The 19204-nt window shown below is 32.9% G+C and overlaps 1 protein-coding gene across 6 annotated transcripts in view; it reads right to left on the bottom strand.

Moving 5' to 3' along the window:
• Positions 1-333: 333 nt before the first annotated feature.
• Positions 334-19204, bottom strand: part of LOC126763353 (connectin) — a 397643-nt gene continuing 378772 nt past the window's right edge. For all 6 annotated transcript variants that reach the window (XM_050480755.1, XM_050480758.1, XM_050480759.1 and 3 more), the window contains one exon: positions 334-8990. In XM_050480755.1, coding sequence (XP_050336712.1) covers positions 7999-8990 — 992 coding nt within the window. In that variant the 3' untranslated portion in view covers positions 334-7998. The remainder of the gene's footprint in view (positions 8991-19204) is intronic.

Here is a 19204-nt window from a genome sequence, read left to right as displayed (position 1 = left end):
CACTGTGCAAAGTTTATATATATGTATATCAGTCTTTCGTAATGATGGAGTAACCACTTATAATAAGTATGAAATATATATCCGATACCGTCTACTTGTACCACTTCTAGGCACAGCGTGCACAATATCAAAAAATTTATGGAAACATCGATCTGAAATTTCATACACGTCCTTTCCTCCGAAAGAAGCTGATCATTTGCCAAAAATTGCCGAGAAAAAGATATACTTAAGATTTAGTAGTTCTGAATCAAATACATGATTTTACTTACCAAACTGCATTTACCTTTGCTATAAACCATCTACACCATAAATCCATAGAAAGAAAACGAAATATTTTACATTAAATATATTCACGTGTATATTATTTATTTATTTTTCGACATTTGACTTCCATCAATTACATTTCGGTAGAATTAATCCATATTCCATGTACGCTGTTTTTGCGTGTACTTACATATAACTGTATATAAGTGTGTGTAATGTTGTCTGTGACTTTGTTGATCTTGCATGGATTTTCTTTTACAGTATATCTTCTGTCATTATATATGTATTTGAAACTTAGGAGTTGGTTGCATTCTGGGCAAATGTGTGGCGGGCCAAAATTATCGTTTTTATTTATTTTTTCTTTGCCATTTATTGTACGGGTTTCGTTGAAGAAAAATGCGCAAAATTAGTATTTTTAATTAGTATTGAGAGCTATCTGCGTTTTTCAATTTTTGTTCGTAATTTAAATTTGTTTACAGGAACGAAATCATTGTTAATAGAGTGTGGTGTAAAAGCAGGCTACTTTTAAAAATATTTTGTTTGTCAAATATAAAAAAACAGGTTATTTAGTTTTTAATATTTCGAAAAAAGTAATTTTTACTTTAATATTGTATATTTAAGGCATACAAAGAAATATTCGGTTATCGTTTGAAATTGAAAAATATGAGTTGTGTCTTTGTAAACTTGTTGCAGTGAAAAACGTGGTCGATTTTGTGTATGCACCCGCATCATTAAATATTTATTTGACATTATTGTTTTTTTTTTTTTTTTTTCAGTATGCGAAAACTATTGCTGCCACGCTTTATCATTAAATATAAATAAATAAACTGTTTTTCGCTAATAGCTAATAATTACTTATGTGTATATAATCTTCTTTCTTACTTAATTAATTTTTTTATTTTTGCTACAAAGCCGTTTTATTTTACCTAAATTATAGTAAAAGCATTTTGTATCTGTTTTGGTTGCTGCATACAAATAAACAGCTGTAATTATTACAATGCCGACTTTGTAAGTAATGCAATTTTCTTTATTCTCTTAATATATATTATCAATAGAAAATAAAAATAATTTTTTAAACGCCTAATGGCAAAAGACTTAAACGTTTTCTAGTATGCGCACTTAGAGTTAGCTGCTATGTGAGCTGTAAATCTATATATCTGTGTATATATACTTATATACTAATATATATATATATTTAACATTAATTTTAATTAATTTTTCATCAGTTTAAATTTAATTGATTATTCTTTTTTTTTTGCTTTTTCTTAATTAAATCTTTTTCCGTAAATTTTTTTGTTCAGTTGCCTTTTGCTCTAATTTGGCTTCAATATATTTATCGTACATACATATAATTGTATATGTATTTAAATATGCACAATACCTATATATATATATGTATATATATAAATTTTTGCCCGCTTATACTTACATACACTTATACGCCTACGTATAGCTAATCTTATATCTTCTTAGCACTTAAAACTTATAGATTTCTTATTTTTACGCTTCAATCGCTTTATTTATTGAACATTTCATATCTTTCGGAATTTTTTTCTTGCTTTCGCAAATACTTTCAATTACTATTTGTGCTTTTTAATAAATTAATTCATCAAGTCCTATGGCGCTACATTTGTTTCCTTTTTAACTATTACCCACCAATTTAGTACAATAACAGCATATACTATACGTTCGAGTGTATCGTGTGTGTGAGTAGGTTGACTGCAGCCACAATTTATTTTCGTCCAGCCACTGTTAATTTTACCTTGGAAATATGCTTTCATGCACCGTTTCAACATTGATTCTGCTGAATCTCACTAGCTCTAAACTACTGGGATGCCACTTTTGTGTATGGGTGTGTAGTTGTGTGCTTAGCTGGCAGTTCATTTTATTTATTTGGCGCAAATTACTATTTTATTGATGCCATCAATCAATTATTGGTTAACAAATTGGCTGTGAATTCAATTTCTGGAAATTTATTTTTTTGTGCCAAAATTAAATGAAATGTTGTTTTTGTAACACGAAGCTAATGGATTCTCGGAATACACACCTACATATACATATAGTATGAATCTATAAATGCACAAGTAGAATTGCAAGTAAAAGTGCATAAATTTACATTTTATTTAAAAATATACATTCCACTACACAGTACTGCGATCAATTGAGTTAAATATGCATTAGACCGAAATACAATTTGAATACTTTGAAACAAGCAGCCGAACCGTGTGGGTGATCACTATGAATTATATCAGTGCATTGCAGCTATTTTTGTGTTAAAAACACTTCTGGTACAAAGTGTATGTATGAAGTGCAAAATATTGGCACCGAGCACTTTTGGAACTTCTAAAAGCGATCGACAATAAGCGAATTTGACAAGTACTTTTAATGAATATTTACAAAAGTGAACTCAGCAGAAGTCGGATGTACCAAGTACTCATAAAACTCGAAACCGCTTGAGGAATATTGAAGATGTCAGTAAATTTTGAAAATAATAGCGACAAATTATCAGTCAGACAGATGGACATGACTGAATCAACTCAGCTCACCATGCTGATTATTTATATATAAAATACATTTTATATGATTTCCGATGTTTATGTCTAGGTGTTACAAATATCGCGGCAAACTTAATATAATCTATTTAGAGTAGAAAAACTTTTAGGTTAGGCACTGAATTTTAATCTTTTTTTACACGAAATAATAATAGTTATTTGCAGCTTTATAAAGGAGTTAAGGACTTGTCAATAGTGTATTGTATAGTTAGCGCTGGTCTGCGGTGTGAATATTTAGGCGAATCAGTGTGTGAGCTCAATAAAATGGTTTCGTTCAACTTATTTCCCGTGTCTTCAGCTCCTTGATTGTCAGCTAAAAGTAGTATTATTTGCTATTCACTTAGCAAATTTTAATATTTTTTAATTCTATATAGTTTTGAAGTTGGTTTAGTACTATTGAACAAAGCATTACGCTTTTAAATATTTTTAAAATCAAATATTTTTTTAAAAGTAACGAAATTGATAAAAAATTTTTTTTCATGCATCATTTTTTTTTAATGTTGATTCTGTTTAAAAACTTATCAAGTTTGAAACAGCAAGAAACTGAAGACTTTAAAAAATTTTACGCTCAACGCTTGTTCACAAATATTTTATGGAAAGGGCTTTCACTTATTAAGAAAAGGCCTTACAATAAGTAAGAACTTGTATGTTGTTTCCCCCAGAGTTGTTATTATGTTTTTTAATAGTCCAATTAGGTTTGTTTTAAAATTCATTTTAGGTTTCTATAACCGAGTGCACTTACATATATACATATACATGTACATGCATGTATATTTGTAGCTGCTGCTTGTAGCTTCTCATCGATCTCACATTTATTACCATTTTTTACAAGTATTATGCTCTGCATTTCTCATATTTTGATTTATAAATATGACATTTTCATATTGATACCTGACAGTTCTTTCTACACTTACATACGCATATTTCTATATACCCCTGACTATATTCAAATATGCAAATCCATATATATTTTTTACACATATCCTTTACTTTAATGGCTTTAGCTTTCCCCATTACTAATCATAACTATTTCATAGACCTAATATTACTATTAAAGACTTTTTTGTTTTTGACCTTTTTTTCTTTATACATTATCGCATTATCAGTCTTAGGCTATAAAAAAAGTTTCGCAATTTACTTAACCAATAATTCAATTGATACGAAAATATTTTGATGAACACTAATCGTATTTATGTATAATTGCAAAAATAACTCAAGCAAGAAAAACTAAGTGACAAGAATGAAAAAAGTGTGGTTGTGTCCTCATTTGCACACATACTTCCTAAGAATCTTTTTTGAATTGCAAAAATAAAAATGCAAAAAATATATTTATTAATTAATTAATTATTCTAAATAAAAATTTTATTCTGAAAAATAAAATAAAAAAATATTTATTAATTATTAACAACAAAATTTCTATTCTATAAAAATTTAAGCAGCAAATGTTATACAGCTTTTAAGCATTTTGTCAATTTCGCTCACTATTTTTGCGACAATCGAATGCTTATAGTGTCTGTTTCAGTTTCCCTAGTAAACTACCACTAACCCTACGAGTCTCTAACTGCACTATAGAGTTTACAATTTTCATGGCAATTTACATATACTTAATATATAATACTTACAAATATCATGTATATATATGCATGTATATATTACAAGCGCGTCGTTTATGTAGCCGTCTCTTAAGCATCTATGGTAGTTGATAAAGTCAAGGCATAGAGGTTTTGGTTAAATCAGGCATCTTTGAAAGGGTAATTTTATAAATTGAATATTAATTTAATAAGATAAATAGAAGAAATGTAAAATATTGATCAAGAGTAATAGTTTAACTAATATAAATTTACTTTTTATAGAATAGAATAAATAGTCTGATAAATAATAGAAACTATCACTAAAGATGCAGTTGAAAATTACTGATGAATTTTAGACTCACTTTAAAGAAACCTCTCATTGCATCAGTTAAAAAATTCTTAACAAAATTTTCAGTTTGCTATTAAACACTTAAACCCAATAAAATTTAACAATAGAGACTCCAAACTACTCGAAACAATGTTAGAATTTCCGCGGCATTGCCGAACTGCTCTAATACTTAGTTCGTAGTGTAATATTCTGAACGATCATCGTTCTCATTATAATCCGTTTCTGAAATAAAAGAGTCGAATTTTTATATCGATATATGTATATATGGATTCGCGGTAATGAATGGAATTTTGATAGTGAGTGTAGAGCTGAATAAGTTCTGAATTAATTTACCAAGTCGACTATATGTATATCCCAAATTTTATTTGCATAAAATATTTCGTGTCTGGTGAAAACTGCTTAGAAATATAGCAAATATGGTCAATATGTGATATTTGCCTCCAATATATTTTTATGGAATAAGAACTGTTACACACCAGCATAAAGGGCGAAAGCAAAACAAACCAAAACATAAAAAACAATATTTACAAAAATACATATAAATAACGGTAACAAAAGTGGAAAAAAATATTTGAAAAGAATTAACAAGTTCAATGTTTTTTGTATACTTTTTATGTTATTGTAAATTCTGCAACCACTACGACGCATCTGAAGGTTGCCACATTTTTTAGCAGCAGCACTATAAAAACCTTTAAACACAATTCTTTTTAGCTATTTTCCATTCTAGCACTTAATATACTCTTTATTTGTTTCCAGTTTCGCTTTTTATGACTTCGGCCACTTTTTCTATCATTTATTATTTATTTAGTTTTAATATGTCCATTCACTTTGTGGTTTTTTGTAGTTGAAAATGAAACACCAGTACATCGGAGGTTTTTTGCTTTGTAAATTCGCACATTTTTGTGCGTGCGTGAGTGTCTATTTGTTAGTGTGACATGCCGGCAAATGTATTTTTAAGAGTTTTAGCGATTATTGTGTTTATATAAATATTTCAATTAAATGTTTTTTCGCACTTAGAACTTATATGTGTTCTTGTGTAAGTTTCTTCAATTCTGGCGGTGAAATTCAATTCGCTCGACCGAGCCGAATGAACTGCATATTTACATACATACATACATATATAATTATTTTTAACCGAATTTTAATATTCTATTGAAAATGATTTTGTGTTTTTTAGAAAGCAATATTTTATATTTATTTACAACGGGATTTCATAAAGCGCCTTAAAAACGTCAATAAAATTAAAACCTTAACCTTTCTCATGTTTTTTGCAATTTTTCTTTTTTAATTATCTGTAAGTACATAAGTTGACCTTTGATAGCTCGAAAATGAACGAAAAAGTTTAAAATTCGTTTGAAAAGTTATTAAAATTAATAAAATAGTTTTTTGAATTCAGTGTGAATATATATTTGCTTTTCAAAGCTGGCAAATTAATAGTATTTATAATGACAAAATATCTTAGTTAGCTCTTTCATCATATGGTAAGCTCTTTCCTATATTTCAATTGTCCAGTAGATTTTTCTGTAGTATAATCCTTTGCCTTTGTTGGTCATATCGATCATTCATGACGAAAATGTTGCTTACTTTTCGCCGCAAAACTGAAATAAATTCGTTAACAAATGCTTCCACTTTCAGCCTAGTTCTCTTAAAGAAATTAGCTAAAAAATGCTTTCTATAATAATAATTTTTAACAACAAAAATCTTTTAGATTAAGCAGACCTTTTAGCCCAATTAAATAAAAAAACGAAAATAATTGTTTTTTATATTTTTAAAATCTTATCATTTTTTCTCTTGCAACCAAGATTACCACTAAATATCTCTGATTTGGCTGAAATCAAAACAATTTTGAGGAACCTGTTAAATTTTGAATAAATAGTCTCGTTTTATAAAATTTTTTTAATTTTTTTATTAAAGAAATAAAGCAAGCACAAGTCGTTGTTCTTTAGCTATTTTATATACTTAAAACTAATTAGTAAAATTAAGTTATATTTGGGCATCAGGAAAGCAAAAAAAAACAATTATTTCTCAAAAAAGTACGAAATTAATTTTATATAGCAAATGGTGGTAATAAGCCGATCATTATTTTCTTGCAAACACATGGAAAAATACGCAATTATACAAATTGTTGATATTATAAACAAAATAAATATTAATAAATTAAAAATACATTTTTAGTTAAACATAAAATTTTCTCAATAAAAAATTGTAACTGTAAAATAAGCAGCGTATTTTATTAATTTTAATGCATTAATTATTTTTACACTTAACTAATTAGTTTTGTATAAATACAATTACCATTTATATAGCAATATACATATATATGTATCTAATTTAAGTTTTTTATTCTCTCATTAGGCGCTAATTCCTAGCTTTAATGTTTAATTGTCGCCGCCTGACAGGCGAAAGAATTCATTTTGAGTTGCTTAAAGCTAAGTGCTTTACCATTTGCTTTCAATGCTACATCTTACACTTAATTATAATATAAAGTATATTTAAATTTAACTTTTTTTTATGTGGCTTTGTATGATTCTTATAGCAAAAAAAGCATACAGTTAATTGAAGCTCGTCTTCAAGTTTTCTTATGGTTTTTGTGTTCAAACTTATTAAGCGTCTATTCTTTAACTGCTTAATAATATTTTGTTAATGAACATTACAGCTTGGGTTTGTTTATTCAATAAGAATTATTATTATAATTATTATTATTTTTTTGTTTTATTTATTTTTTTTTATTGATATTTACAATCATAAGCTAACTACAAATTATGTATGCCCAGTTTTATGCCAGTTTGCTTAAGCTGGCCGCCAGAAGCTGTTCAAGTAGGCATTCAAATGTGGTTCTTGTTATTTTTTCATTTTAAGATTTTTCGCTTGTGTTTAATGGTTTTTAATATGTACAGTGTTTGCTAAAAGTTCTGTATTTACGCTGTCCAATGCGTTGGCGCACGCAAGAGATCGTTTCATAATAAATATGCTGACACGTGTATCTAAGTATGTGTGTGAATTGTTACAAATTATTTGTAAATACAAAAACACCTAAAAATCGTTGCATTAAATTCTATTTAAAATTTTTCAATTCACTTCAAAATAGTCAAAGAAAATTATTAAATAATTATTTTTTTATAAATTATTGTTACAAATTACCAGTGTATTTCCCATATTGGCAATTGTCTACACACATATATTTTCGCAGTATTCTTAAACGCAGACACACAGTTTAATAGAATTACTGTTACCTATTACATCCGCGCGCCATCATTACTGTTTAACCGATGCGCCGTCTGCTGCTGAAGCGCAACATTATCGCCGCCACGCCCACCAGAGTCGTCGTTGCCATTGACAGAGCGCTGCCGGCCGAAGACATATTGCTCTGCGCCTGATTGCTGCGCACATCCATGAGATCGCGCGACAATGGCAACTCTGTCGGATCGCTGAGCTCGTCGTGACACGGCAGACGCTCGGGTTTCAACAAGAACAGACACACCTTGATGCCCAGCGGCTGTGGCTTGCTAGCGCCGTGCTCGTTGATTGTATTGGTCATGCCAATCACATCGTTGGTTTGCTGATTGTACAAAGCATTCTGTTTGAGCGCGTCCAAGCCTTCGCCCAGTTCGATTTGTTGTGCCAACAGCAGGCCATGCGGCGCAGCAGCGCCACCGCCTAAGCCGGCTGCTTCGTCGTAGTAGTCATCTCTTAGTTTTGCGGGCAATACGGATTTCTTCTTCTTCTCACCAACAATATTGGCGGTGGCGATGTCTGGTATACCTGAGGCTGCCAAGAGTGCGTCATTGTACACTTCCGGCTGACTGCTGGCGACAACAGTGAGCTCACTGCCGTCGGCCAACGAGCGCTTGCTTAGCGACAGCACGTGTTCACCGTGTTCGGGTGTCAGTGCAACGGCGGCGGCATCGATCACGTCGACATTCTCATCGGCGTTTAGCTGCATTTGTCCCAGACGTTGTCCATTGCCGCCGACACCGCGCTGTGTGCCGCCATTTTGTCGTGACTTGGAGAAGCGTTTGCGTCCGCTATTGTTGCCACCGAGGTGTAGTTCGGCGCTGTTGGCGCCATTGTAGCTGCTGCCGATGTTAAGCAGATCTAAAATGTGATTTGGTACGGGCTCAACAAAGTTGGCAATTTTCGGATCATGCAGTGTGCAGACGAAAGTCTCAAGCGCCTCACGCAATGCCGTGTAGCGCGTACGATTTTTCAGCTCAAACAGCCATTGAAGACGACAGTCGCAAACGAAGTTATTATCTGCAATGAAAAACGAGAGGAAAGGAGAAATGTTAATAATGTTACAAGTGTGCGATTGCTGAGGTCGTACTAAGACCATATGCAGATATGTGGGCGCCACAATGGAACAAATCATTTTTGCACGAACAATACAATGTGCGGCCTGCTAGGCAATGCAAAGCACATTCGAGTTCAAATAGAAGAAACACTGTTTGATTGACAAGCTGAAAATTGCTTAGCAGTTCGTCAGCTTCGATGCATTGCGACCACATATGTTGGGTTCGAAGGAGTGAAGCGCAAAATATTGCCAATTTTATGACATAGTTGCTCCGATAGATACCCTTCAAGACTAAATTAGCTGATTTGTTTTTAGAACCCTCTGACATGCTTAAGTTCATTGCTTGGATATGATGGTTCTGCAAACAGAGACTAAGTTTTGCTAGATGGAGAAAGAGTTAAGCGGACCACCATACCATACAAATATCATCTGACCAAATTTTACACAGACAGACTGATAAAACGTACATTTTTCCGAATTTTAATACAAATCTTTATAATTGCGCTCAAAATAGGTCAAAGTTTAATCCAATTTTCAAAACATTTTTTGTAAGCGTCGCTTCCGGTGTGGACACAATTTGGAGCACCATTCGTTAAATTGTTGAAGAGTTTCAACGTCGGATTCATAAATTTACGTGTCGTCAATACGAGTGATGTTTTTGGTGAGTGAAAAGTTCTCAGCTACGTTAACAATCATCACTTTTCCGCTTCTAATCTACGTCGGTTGTGCAAGAGCTTCACGTCTTTCGGCACAAATCTAGTAGTGATGAGCTTCATATCCAAAGCATCAAGCGAAATGAGTTGATTCGATTCGGAACAGATGACTGGAATCTCTCTGATACCAACACGGCGATTTTCAAGCACTATTAGTCGTGGAACAGTTTGTTATCGATTCGATTTGTGCGCGCAGTATAATGGATTAGTCCGGATGAAATTTGATAAGATGTTATATGATAATCATATCTCGAAATAATTTTGAAAACGGATCTTAAATGTTGCATATTCGAAAGTTTCAGGACGACGTGTATCCATTATTATTAGGAATTACTTGCAGTTTAAAAAAAGCTTTCCTGAAACTGAGAACCACCATAATGTAAACATTCAAAATCGCATGTTTTCGTGCCCATTTCCCCCTGTCTTTAGCAACTTATGTACTAAACGGATTTCCTCTGAATGTTCTCCATACTTCTTGCTGTCATAAAGGGTATAAGCCTTCATCCTAATTTCCGTAAACTGCATTTCCTTGACTTTCAAGCGAATGAATCTACACGCCTTGTGCACAGTTCAATGCGTTCAACCTGTGGCATGCAACAATACGCGCACTGAATACAGTGTCCAATGCTTTTGTGTTTTGCAACATCTTCTCGTTTGCTTTTGCTCTTGCTTTCGCAACTCTTTTGTTTTGGCTGTGTTCTCTGCCTTTAACTAAAAGCGCAGCAGCGCTGTCAAGCGTTTCAATTACGTGCTCAATTATTAGCCTTCACGCCCGGATCGAAGACAAAGGTCACCGACACACACACACACATACAGGCGGGTGGAACGATGAGCAAAGTATGCACTGCCTTGCAAGCATCTAAAGCTCTACAATGATTGCTAAAATGTATGCGCTCATCTTACCAACTACCGTTCTTTGCAGACACACGCACACACATACTTGCATAAATAAAGACTTTAAAAAGCGTGCAGCAACGGCGTTTGTCTTTTCTGCTGCTCAGAAGCTGGCTGAACGGCCAAAGTGTGGCTTTTGTTTGCTCTTCGCATTCAAATATGCAGCCACTTGTCTCTTTGAGCGCTCGCCAGCACTCCGTTATCCGTCGATCTATTCAACTATCTGTCACCCATCCACTTTCCGTCACGTTTACCAATTTCTATTTCGAATTGAAATTCGTAGTCGGTCTCACCAGAATACTCTCTCTCACATACATACACACACTTACGTACATGGAGATACATTTTTTTGCTTGGTAACACATTGTCTTGCCTCGCTTTGCCCGCCCCTTTGTTAACGTATGTCGCCTGCCGGTATTTTGTTTCGTTCGAATTGCCACCCAATTGAGTTGTCGCTGTCAATTTATAGAGTTGTTGCCGTCCGAATCTCAGTCGCATTGTGACTTGACGTTAAATTTCCGAAAATTTCAAATTTCATTGCTTTTTGTCTGGCTACTCGGTCGCTACTGACTTCTCGAGCTGCATTTTATTTCATTGCAGTTGACTTGAGTTTGCACTTTGTTGTTTTTGTTTTACTCGTCTTTCTTCTTCGACCTAAGCAATTGGCATAACAATTAAAAGACTTTGACTGCAGTGTTGACGCTGTCGATTTCGATTATCCTCAAGGCATACTGGAATCCCAGTCAAGCTGCCATTGACGATATCAATAATAGACAGTTTGTCACAATATGTTTTTAAAACTTTGCACCGTTAATTCAGTATTGATTTCCGGAATTACAAATACATTGGTTTCTATAGTTTCACTTTCTCGACAATTTTATGCAGTAATAGCAGATGTTGAAGACAGGTTTGAGGTTAATCTAGTTATGGAAAAGTTGAGTAGGCAAAGCACTGAAATTGAAATAATAAAGCTTAATTATGCATTAAGTTTTTAGGCTTAAAATTTATTTTTTTTCACCTCGAACAAGGCATATTAAATTCAACACGAAGTTTGCCACAAGCTGAAGGAAACGGGAGACCTTATAAAACGCACATATAAACTTGACTAGCTGTGTCTGAAATTTTTCGCTATCTTCATTTTGGATAAAATGGACTCTTCAAAATACATTTTTAAAGATTTCATCTTAGTAATTCTAACGAGTGTGTAAAATAATTTTATTTTAATTTTTTAATTTATTTTCGAATAAAAATCATCAGGTGAAAGCACCAAGGTTTTAAGACTATCATTTTTTGTTTGTACAGAGAAGTACTGCCAGTTATGTGCATCCTCACGGTGTTTACTGAGAAATTTCATGGAAAAATATGCAGAAGGTTTTCGTGCGGATAAAATATTGGCCTAAAAATATAGTGAAAATTGTACAATTTTTTCGTAACTTAATAAATAAAGATAAACAGTCACAGTGATAAACTGTCGTAAGACATTTTTTGTGTATGTCCTACATTAAAACGTTACTAAAGCGCATATCATGCCGCTTCGACCAAGCTGCTGAAGGTAATGCCTCCAGCGTTACGTAAATGGAAAAATCTCACGACTGTCTTTCCAACAAAATTAGTACTGACAAAGTATATCCATATGTCTGCATAAACATGCATACGAATATATCAAAAATATTCGCATTTACATAAATATTTAAAGTTTTAATTTCGTAAGTCAAATTGCTATTAAAATGACATGAATATATGAACGTGTATATGTGTGTGTAAATGCATGGCAAGACCACATCAAGTCAAGGGTAAACTAACTAACCACTAACGGACTGAGTGGCAAAGTGACTTGGCCTCAAACCGCATCCCACACAACGAACGGTCAAGCGTTCGTAAACTAATTTAAAACTAACTAAACACAATTCACTGTAACCCGAAATGCACTTAGCAATTCCAGGCAACAGCTGTACAGTACTCACACACACACCATTGGGAAATAAGCAATGAAGGCAACAAATTTGGCGTAAATGTGGCGGAAAGAGGCGACTTTGACGCCTCAAGTGCCAGCATGGCTTGTGGCATTTCGACACATTTCTGAAACGAAAGTTTTCGGGAAAGTGCGCGTGTATGTGTTCGAGCCGCGTATGTGTGGGTGAGTTGCTCAAATGATCACCGCAATAAAATCTAATGAAGTTATTGTAAAGCTAGCTCGGCGGAAATCTAAGGAAGAAATGGTCATTTGAAATAAGTGCGAATGCTTTCACAAATGTTGCCACAACTTTGAAAAGTCACTTAACTCGACGTAAGTGTAGAAATACTTTTAAGATATGTAAAATATGAAATGTCTTATATTAATGAATATGTGTAGAAATTCATAAAAGTTTGTGTTTTAGTAAGAAGAAATTGACTGGCATATTTTTATGTAAAAACGAAACTTGACTTTTTTATATTCTAGATTAACATATTTCAGTTGTTCTGCCCAATGATCATACCATCAGGGAATCAACTCAAAGAGTATTTACCGTTTGATGACGAGTTTCGTTGAAAAGAAATAGAATCGAAAATCGTTATATAAGTATGTAGTTATATGGGAGCCAAGGGAACTATTGGCCCGATTCAATCCATTTTTGACACACAGACATGTCAGGAAAAGATTATCCCTGTATTTCAATTATATATCTCACACACTGACCGATATTTGCGGTCAAAAGTCAACTATTGGTACAGGGGTCGTTAAAATATCCGGTACTTAGGGGCATGAAGAGTTTTTGTTGGACTTGAACAATTTTTGATCATAAGGTGGCATAAACTAAAGTGCAAAGTTTTATGTCGTTATGCCTATTTCTTCTAATTTGTATTCCATAATTTGAAAGAGTCAAATGAAATTTAAAATTGTGTTATTTGGGAAGTAGGCGTGGTTGCAGCAGGCGAAAACTTTTTTCAAATTGTTGAAAATAAATGATCCGAATATTATATATCACTATCTCAGCCATTTACACATATACATTTCCAATAAGAATGATACAATTTCTTCACTATAATTGTTAAGAATTTTCCAATTTTTTTTTATTTAGTGTGAAACTAAATCTAGTCGAATGTCATGAATAGTACGTTCGGTATTGACTTCTAAAGCTTGAAAATAGTCTGATTTATTGCTAAACACCAAATAACCCTACAAGAAGTAGTCAAATGTTGTTAACTCATTAAGAAATTAGAGATCATGACATATTAAAAATGGCTAAAATGGCACTTAGAAGTCATATCATCCCTATTGGAAAACCTGGTGTATATCTCAATGAAAAAGAAAAAGTAATAACAGGCAAATGTGTTTCCAAATATAACTCAAAACCAACACAAAGGAAAATATGACATAAACCAAAAATTGGCGTGAAAAACGAAAGGAAGTAACTGGAAAATACCCGCTTGTCTGCTAAAATACTCCTAACAACGCTAACAATGTTGCAACAACATGTCAAGCTAATTTGTCGAGTTGACGCTCATGTAAGTTAAGCGCATACAATGGGGACACATTTAGGCTTTAATAGAAAAAACAAGGAATTGACAAAAACTACCCGCGTCCACACTATCTCGCTCGGTGGGAGGTGTGTACTCGGCAACAGTGACGAGTTCGGCTGTTGGCGTGTGGCAGTGTTGCCAAATTCTGCACGCTTCGAAATGCAGAATATGGGACATTTTCACTAAAAAGCATGAAAATGCTGTCATAATCGCCTGTCGCCTAATTGTAGCAACATTCCATACTTCAAAAGGCTTGCCCATTTCGGTTGTTGTTGCCTTTCAGTTTTTCCCTGTTTTTATTTTACTTGGCTTACCCATTAGCTCTCTGGTTATCCTGCTGTTTCGTACAACTACAACAAAATAGACATGGTCTGTTATCGTCAGCGCCATTGCAGTTGTTGTTGTCATTGTCTATTTCCATAGCCAGTGGCTACAACATTGGCCTTTGGGACGTACAATTCACCAACGTCGACATGAATATTAGTTTTATCTATGAAAAGCTCCGAAAAGATAAATTTTGTCGGTGTTTTGGTAATTTGTTTTTGCTTTTTTGGGTCTGATGTGTGCTTTTGGCAAAATAACGGGCAAACCATTACACACACACATGCGCATTTGTGTTAAATAGTTGTTAGTAGTTAGTATGCTCCTCAGAGTGCAGTCTTGTAAATATTCCAGTAGTTTATTACACACAATATGAATGTAATAAAGAGAATCATCAACAGAGTTTTCAAATTTGAAGTTCCTTTTGCTTTTTGAGTAGTTTCAGTTGTCACTTGATGTGCGGATGTGGGCGGGGGTGTGGGCGCACCACAAGTATGATGAATTCAAGTATGCAAAATCCACTTTACTTATTGCTTTAAGAATATTTTTCTGCAAAATTATATTTCATATATTGGATCTGATTGAGTTGAAAATATATATTCCTCAGTATGTGTGAAATATTAATATAAAGATATTTTACTAGCTATGAGCTGCAAATATTCCAAAGTTCTGTTTTAATTATATGCCACCAAAGACTGCAAGAGCTTACAGTTTTCAAGACAATATTTAAAAAATATATATGTACATAATTCTCTCATAAATAACTTTGAGGATATGAAAAATTTAATATTTTTGATGAATATTGACAGCAAATAACAAATCGTAAACTAAGAGTATAGAGAAAATTCAGTTATTTGTCGCTTCTCTAATAAAAAATTTATATTTTCAATGAAAATTTACGAGACGCTCATAGATTTTAAGGGTTGAAAGGTGTTCGTAAAAATTCTATAATGAAATCAAGCAATATTTTCGTTTCAGCCAAATAAAGTCTATTTGAAGTCATTTATAGGAATGTTTTTAGCACTTCATCAGAAAATGCTCCTTTCATGTTGATTTTCAGTTTCGGAAGCAGAAAACAGTCACATGGTGATAGGTAGGGAGAGTGGTTGACTGACACCTTGGTGTGGACTCCACCGAATCAGAGCTATATTTGTATTTAAAATTTCTTTACCGGAGTCTAATAGCAGTGTGATACCTGCTCTTACTTCATCTTCTTCACAGTCATCAATGATATCTCACTACCACACACTCGATTATCTACTTTGGAGATTCTTATCCTTGTGTGTGAAAGGAAGGCAATATTGGGGAACGAACTAAAGTTTAATTTTATAGAATGTCGAAAGTAATGGCTAAAAATGAAAAGTTGCTTGATCTAGAATGTTTCTTACTACAGACGACTAGGAGGTTTCTTACAGAACAAGTCTGTTGGCAGTAAATGTGAAATAATAAGGACATACGTACGGAGTGTGGTTGGTGAAGGAAATCCCATTTTGGTCTTCATTATATTTATGTAATTCTAAACGCGTCCAGACCTTTGCTTTACTCAAGTCTTCAGATAAAATTTTACAAATGGTCTTTTTACTCCTGTATAACCTTTACGAAACATTCTCTTAGTAACATTTGTATCGATACCAAATTTTTGCATCTCTACAGCACGACTGTCTAGGGCTTTGGTCCTCACGACCATTTTTAAATCGTGTGATCACGTATAAGCACGAGTACGTCTCAAACATCCAACCATCACCTTAATTTTTTTTTTGCACAATTCGTGTGTTTTACCCAATATATTTTCAAGTCTAACACAACGATTTTTATTTGCTCTGTTTAAAAGTGAAAAAATTTCACACTTTTTTCTTCTACTGAAATGTCTGTAATGGTGAAATTTCTTCTTTACATGAATTTAGGTGCGTTTGAATGATAACTCTGTATATTGTATGGTTGATGTGAAGTTCGGTTATGTTTGGGATATGATTATATATGTACTATATCAATTGAAACTTAGATGAGTTATACTGATCTTTTGCATATTTTTCATGTTCATATTAAGAGTTAGAAAAGATCATGGTTTTTCTCCACTCCTAAAAGAGTCTCTACAAATAAGAGAATTTCTTTATCAGTACTTTGTTATTTCCTGGTTTTATTTTATATAAATTGTTATCAGGTAGTGTAGCTTAAGAGCACTCTGCCACTGGATACACTCATATTATCAAAGCTTGAACAGATTGTGGGTCTATAATGAAAAACAAATGCTTTACACTTATTTGAAATATTCAGTTACATTAAGCATGGAAAATATAAAAATGATTATATAAAAACATTATCGTTAGATAATTTTGCTCTTTTCTGTTAGGACCCAAACCAAGAGTCGAATTGTAACTTGGCTAATTATTTTTGTAGCAATAATATTAAGAAAGAAAATGCGTTTGTTTATAATTTGTTTTAATTACTTTAAATTTTAATAAATATTAAAGCAATTAGTTATACGCTTTCTACACAAATTGTTAATTACAAGTCTGCGCTTTATGTCTTGTTGGCCTTTATCCTTGTCTACTGCTTTAGGCTTCAGCGGACACATTTGTTGCCAAATATTGTATGCCATTTAATATAAGTTATCAAAGAAAATAAATGTTTGCTTATCTAAGTGCATTTATATAAATTGCAAAGGCATGTTTGTTGTATTTGCGAAACTGGCAATTTATTACACTCTATTAGGAAGCCATTAAAATGCCAAAATAAACATTTGACCCAACAATAAAAACGACAAATTGCATTGTAACACGCGCTTAAATTGACTTTCAAGTGCAAGAAACGCTTATCAACATATGTGTGTATGTATGTGTGTATGTAGCTTGAGTTAAGGGGGTACTCTCATGTGAACGCATACATTTTACCACTTTTTAGGAACATTTTTTTTATGCGACAGCAAAACTCAATAATTTTAATTTTTTAATATATGTATTTTTTTTGTATTTTCAAATTTACAAAAATTTTTTTTTTTCGTTTTTTACATTTTTAATATATTTTTTTTTTAAATCAAAGTATTCCCCAACAAAAAAAAGTAGTTCACTGGTCATGGTGATAGCGGCTGTTCATGTTGTCTGAAATAAAAAAATCGAATGGAATATTATTCAGTGGTTCTGCGGCTATCGATCGTCCCTACCAAATATAATCAATTTCATTAAAAAAATGTCGAACTTAAAAAAAAGTCACGAAAATCTTTTTTTTCGTTAAAAATTGTTTAAAAAAATATGAAAATATTTTCGAAAATAAACAATTCTGGTAGGGACGAAACTATAAATGAGTAGAAGAACATATGTAAATTTTAAAGTAATCGGTTGAATACTTTTTTTTAGGACCATGACAGTTTCAGAAAATGATGATTCGAGAGAAATGTAGACTTGTCATGGCGCCTGGTAGACAGTCGCTTACGACACGTCGGCGACTATGGGCTGTAACTTATCAAATACTATGAATTTTGGTCTGAATTTTTCACAGCATGCTTTCAATAGGTTTTACTGTCAAAAAAAAAAGAAATCGAATTTTCGAAGTGATTATATGAGAATACCTTTTTAAGATGAAAATAACATGCTTGCGAAACAGTTAGTTGGTTAAAAGGAAATCGACTAAGTGTAGCCGTAAAGAACATTTGTTCGGCATATTGATTGTGGGCCATAATTTAGAAATATCTTTATATGCATATGTGTGATTGGGTATGTGTGTATATATGTATGCCCCTGAAAGGGATATAAATCTAGTGCAATGCAATGATTTGTGGCTTCCAGAACAAAAACAAATGACAGAAAGGCTCAAACATGCACATGCACTTATCTATATATATCTATCTATATATATATATATAAATATATATGTATTGTTTTATTTAATCTACCGACTTTAGATATATATGAATGTGTTATAAATAAGTATTTGCACATGTGCCACTTACGCACGATTAGCTTTCTATCGAACACGATAACACACGCACACATATAGATATATATATACTACCATATATATTCACTGAAACGGATATGGCTGAGGCATGCATGAGCCCACACGATGGGAAATGAGCTGCTCTCACAGGAATGCCATATACACGCACATACTGTTTTCGATCAATTAACTGCATATATGCAGATTAACTTATTTGGTTGAGCTAGCGCTCAGCATTACAATAAAGCAATTTCTAATATTTATGTGCAAATATATTATTATACAATTATAGATAAATATTTATCAGCGATTTGTGTGCATGCGGTTGCATCGTGGTATTTGCTTAAACTCATATATAATACCGCCGGGTTTGTGTTTTCCGAAGATTAGCTTTTTTCTGCTGGTCTACCGCTTGCTAAATCACCTAAGCTTCCTCGACCATCGAATTATCTTCGACGCATAACTCATTGCGAATGCCTAAATCATCTCTAAAGCTCTGAAGTCAGTTGATTTAAATTAGTTATTCGAATATTGTGCAATCACGCATTTACATATGCAAATATTTGCTGCCAAGTAATTTGGCAACGCATTAGATGTGACTTTAACACCAGCAGGACGATAGAGACCCTGTAGGAAAAACGATGAGGTAAAATAAGAAACTTTTGATCATATTGGGTGCAAATTTAATTAGAGTCAACAAGAAAAAATTAAATGATCAGAATACGTTGCCTACAATATTTGATACTAATTTTCTGGCAGAGAAATGTTACATACTTTCATACAAATGAAAAACTTTGTTTTGTTGTTCGGTTTGA

This window comes from Bactrocera neohumeralis, chromosome 6, assembly GCF_024586455.1.
Source record: "Bactrocera neohumeralis isolate Rockhampton chromosome 6, APGP_CSIRO_Bneo_wtdbg2-racon-allhic-juicebox.fasta_v2, whole genome shotgun sequence".
In the NCBI taxonomy this organism is placed as follows: Eukaryota; Metazoa; Arthropoda; class Insecta; order Diptera; family Tephritidae; genus Bactrocera; species Bactrocera neohumeralis.
Note: the sequence above shows the minus strand (reverse complement) of the source record. Positions and strands in the feature narration are given on the sequence as shown.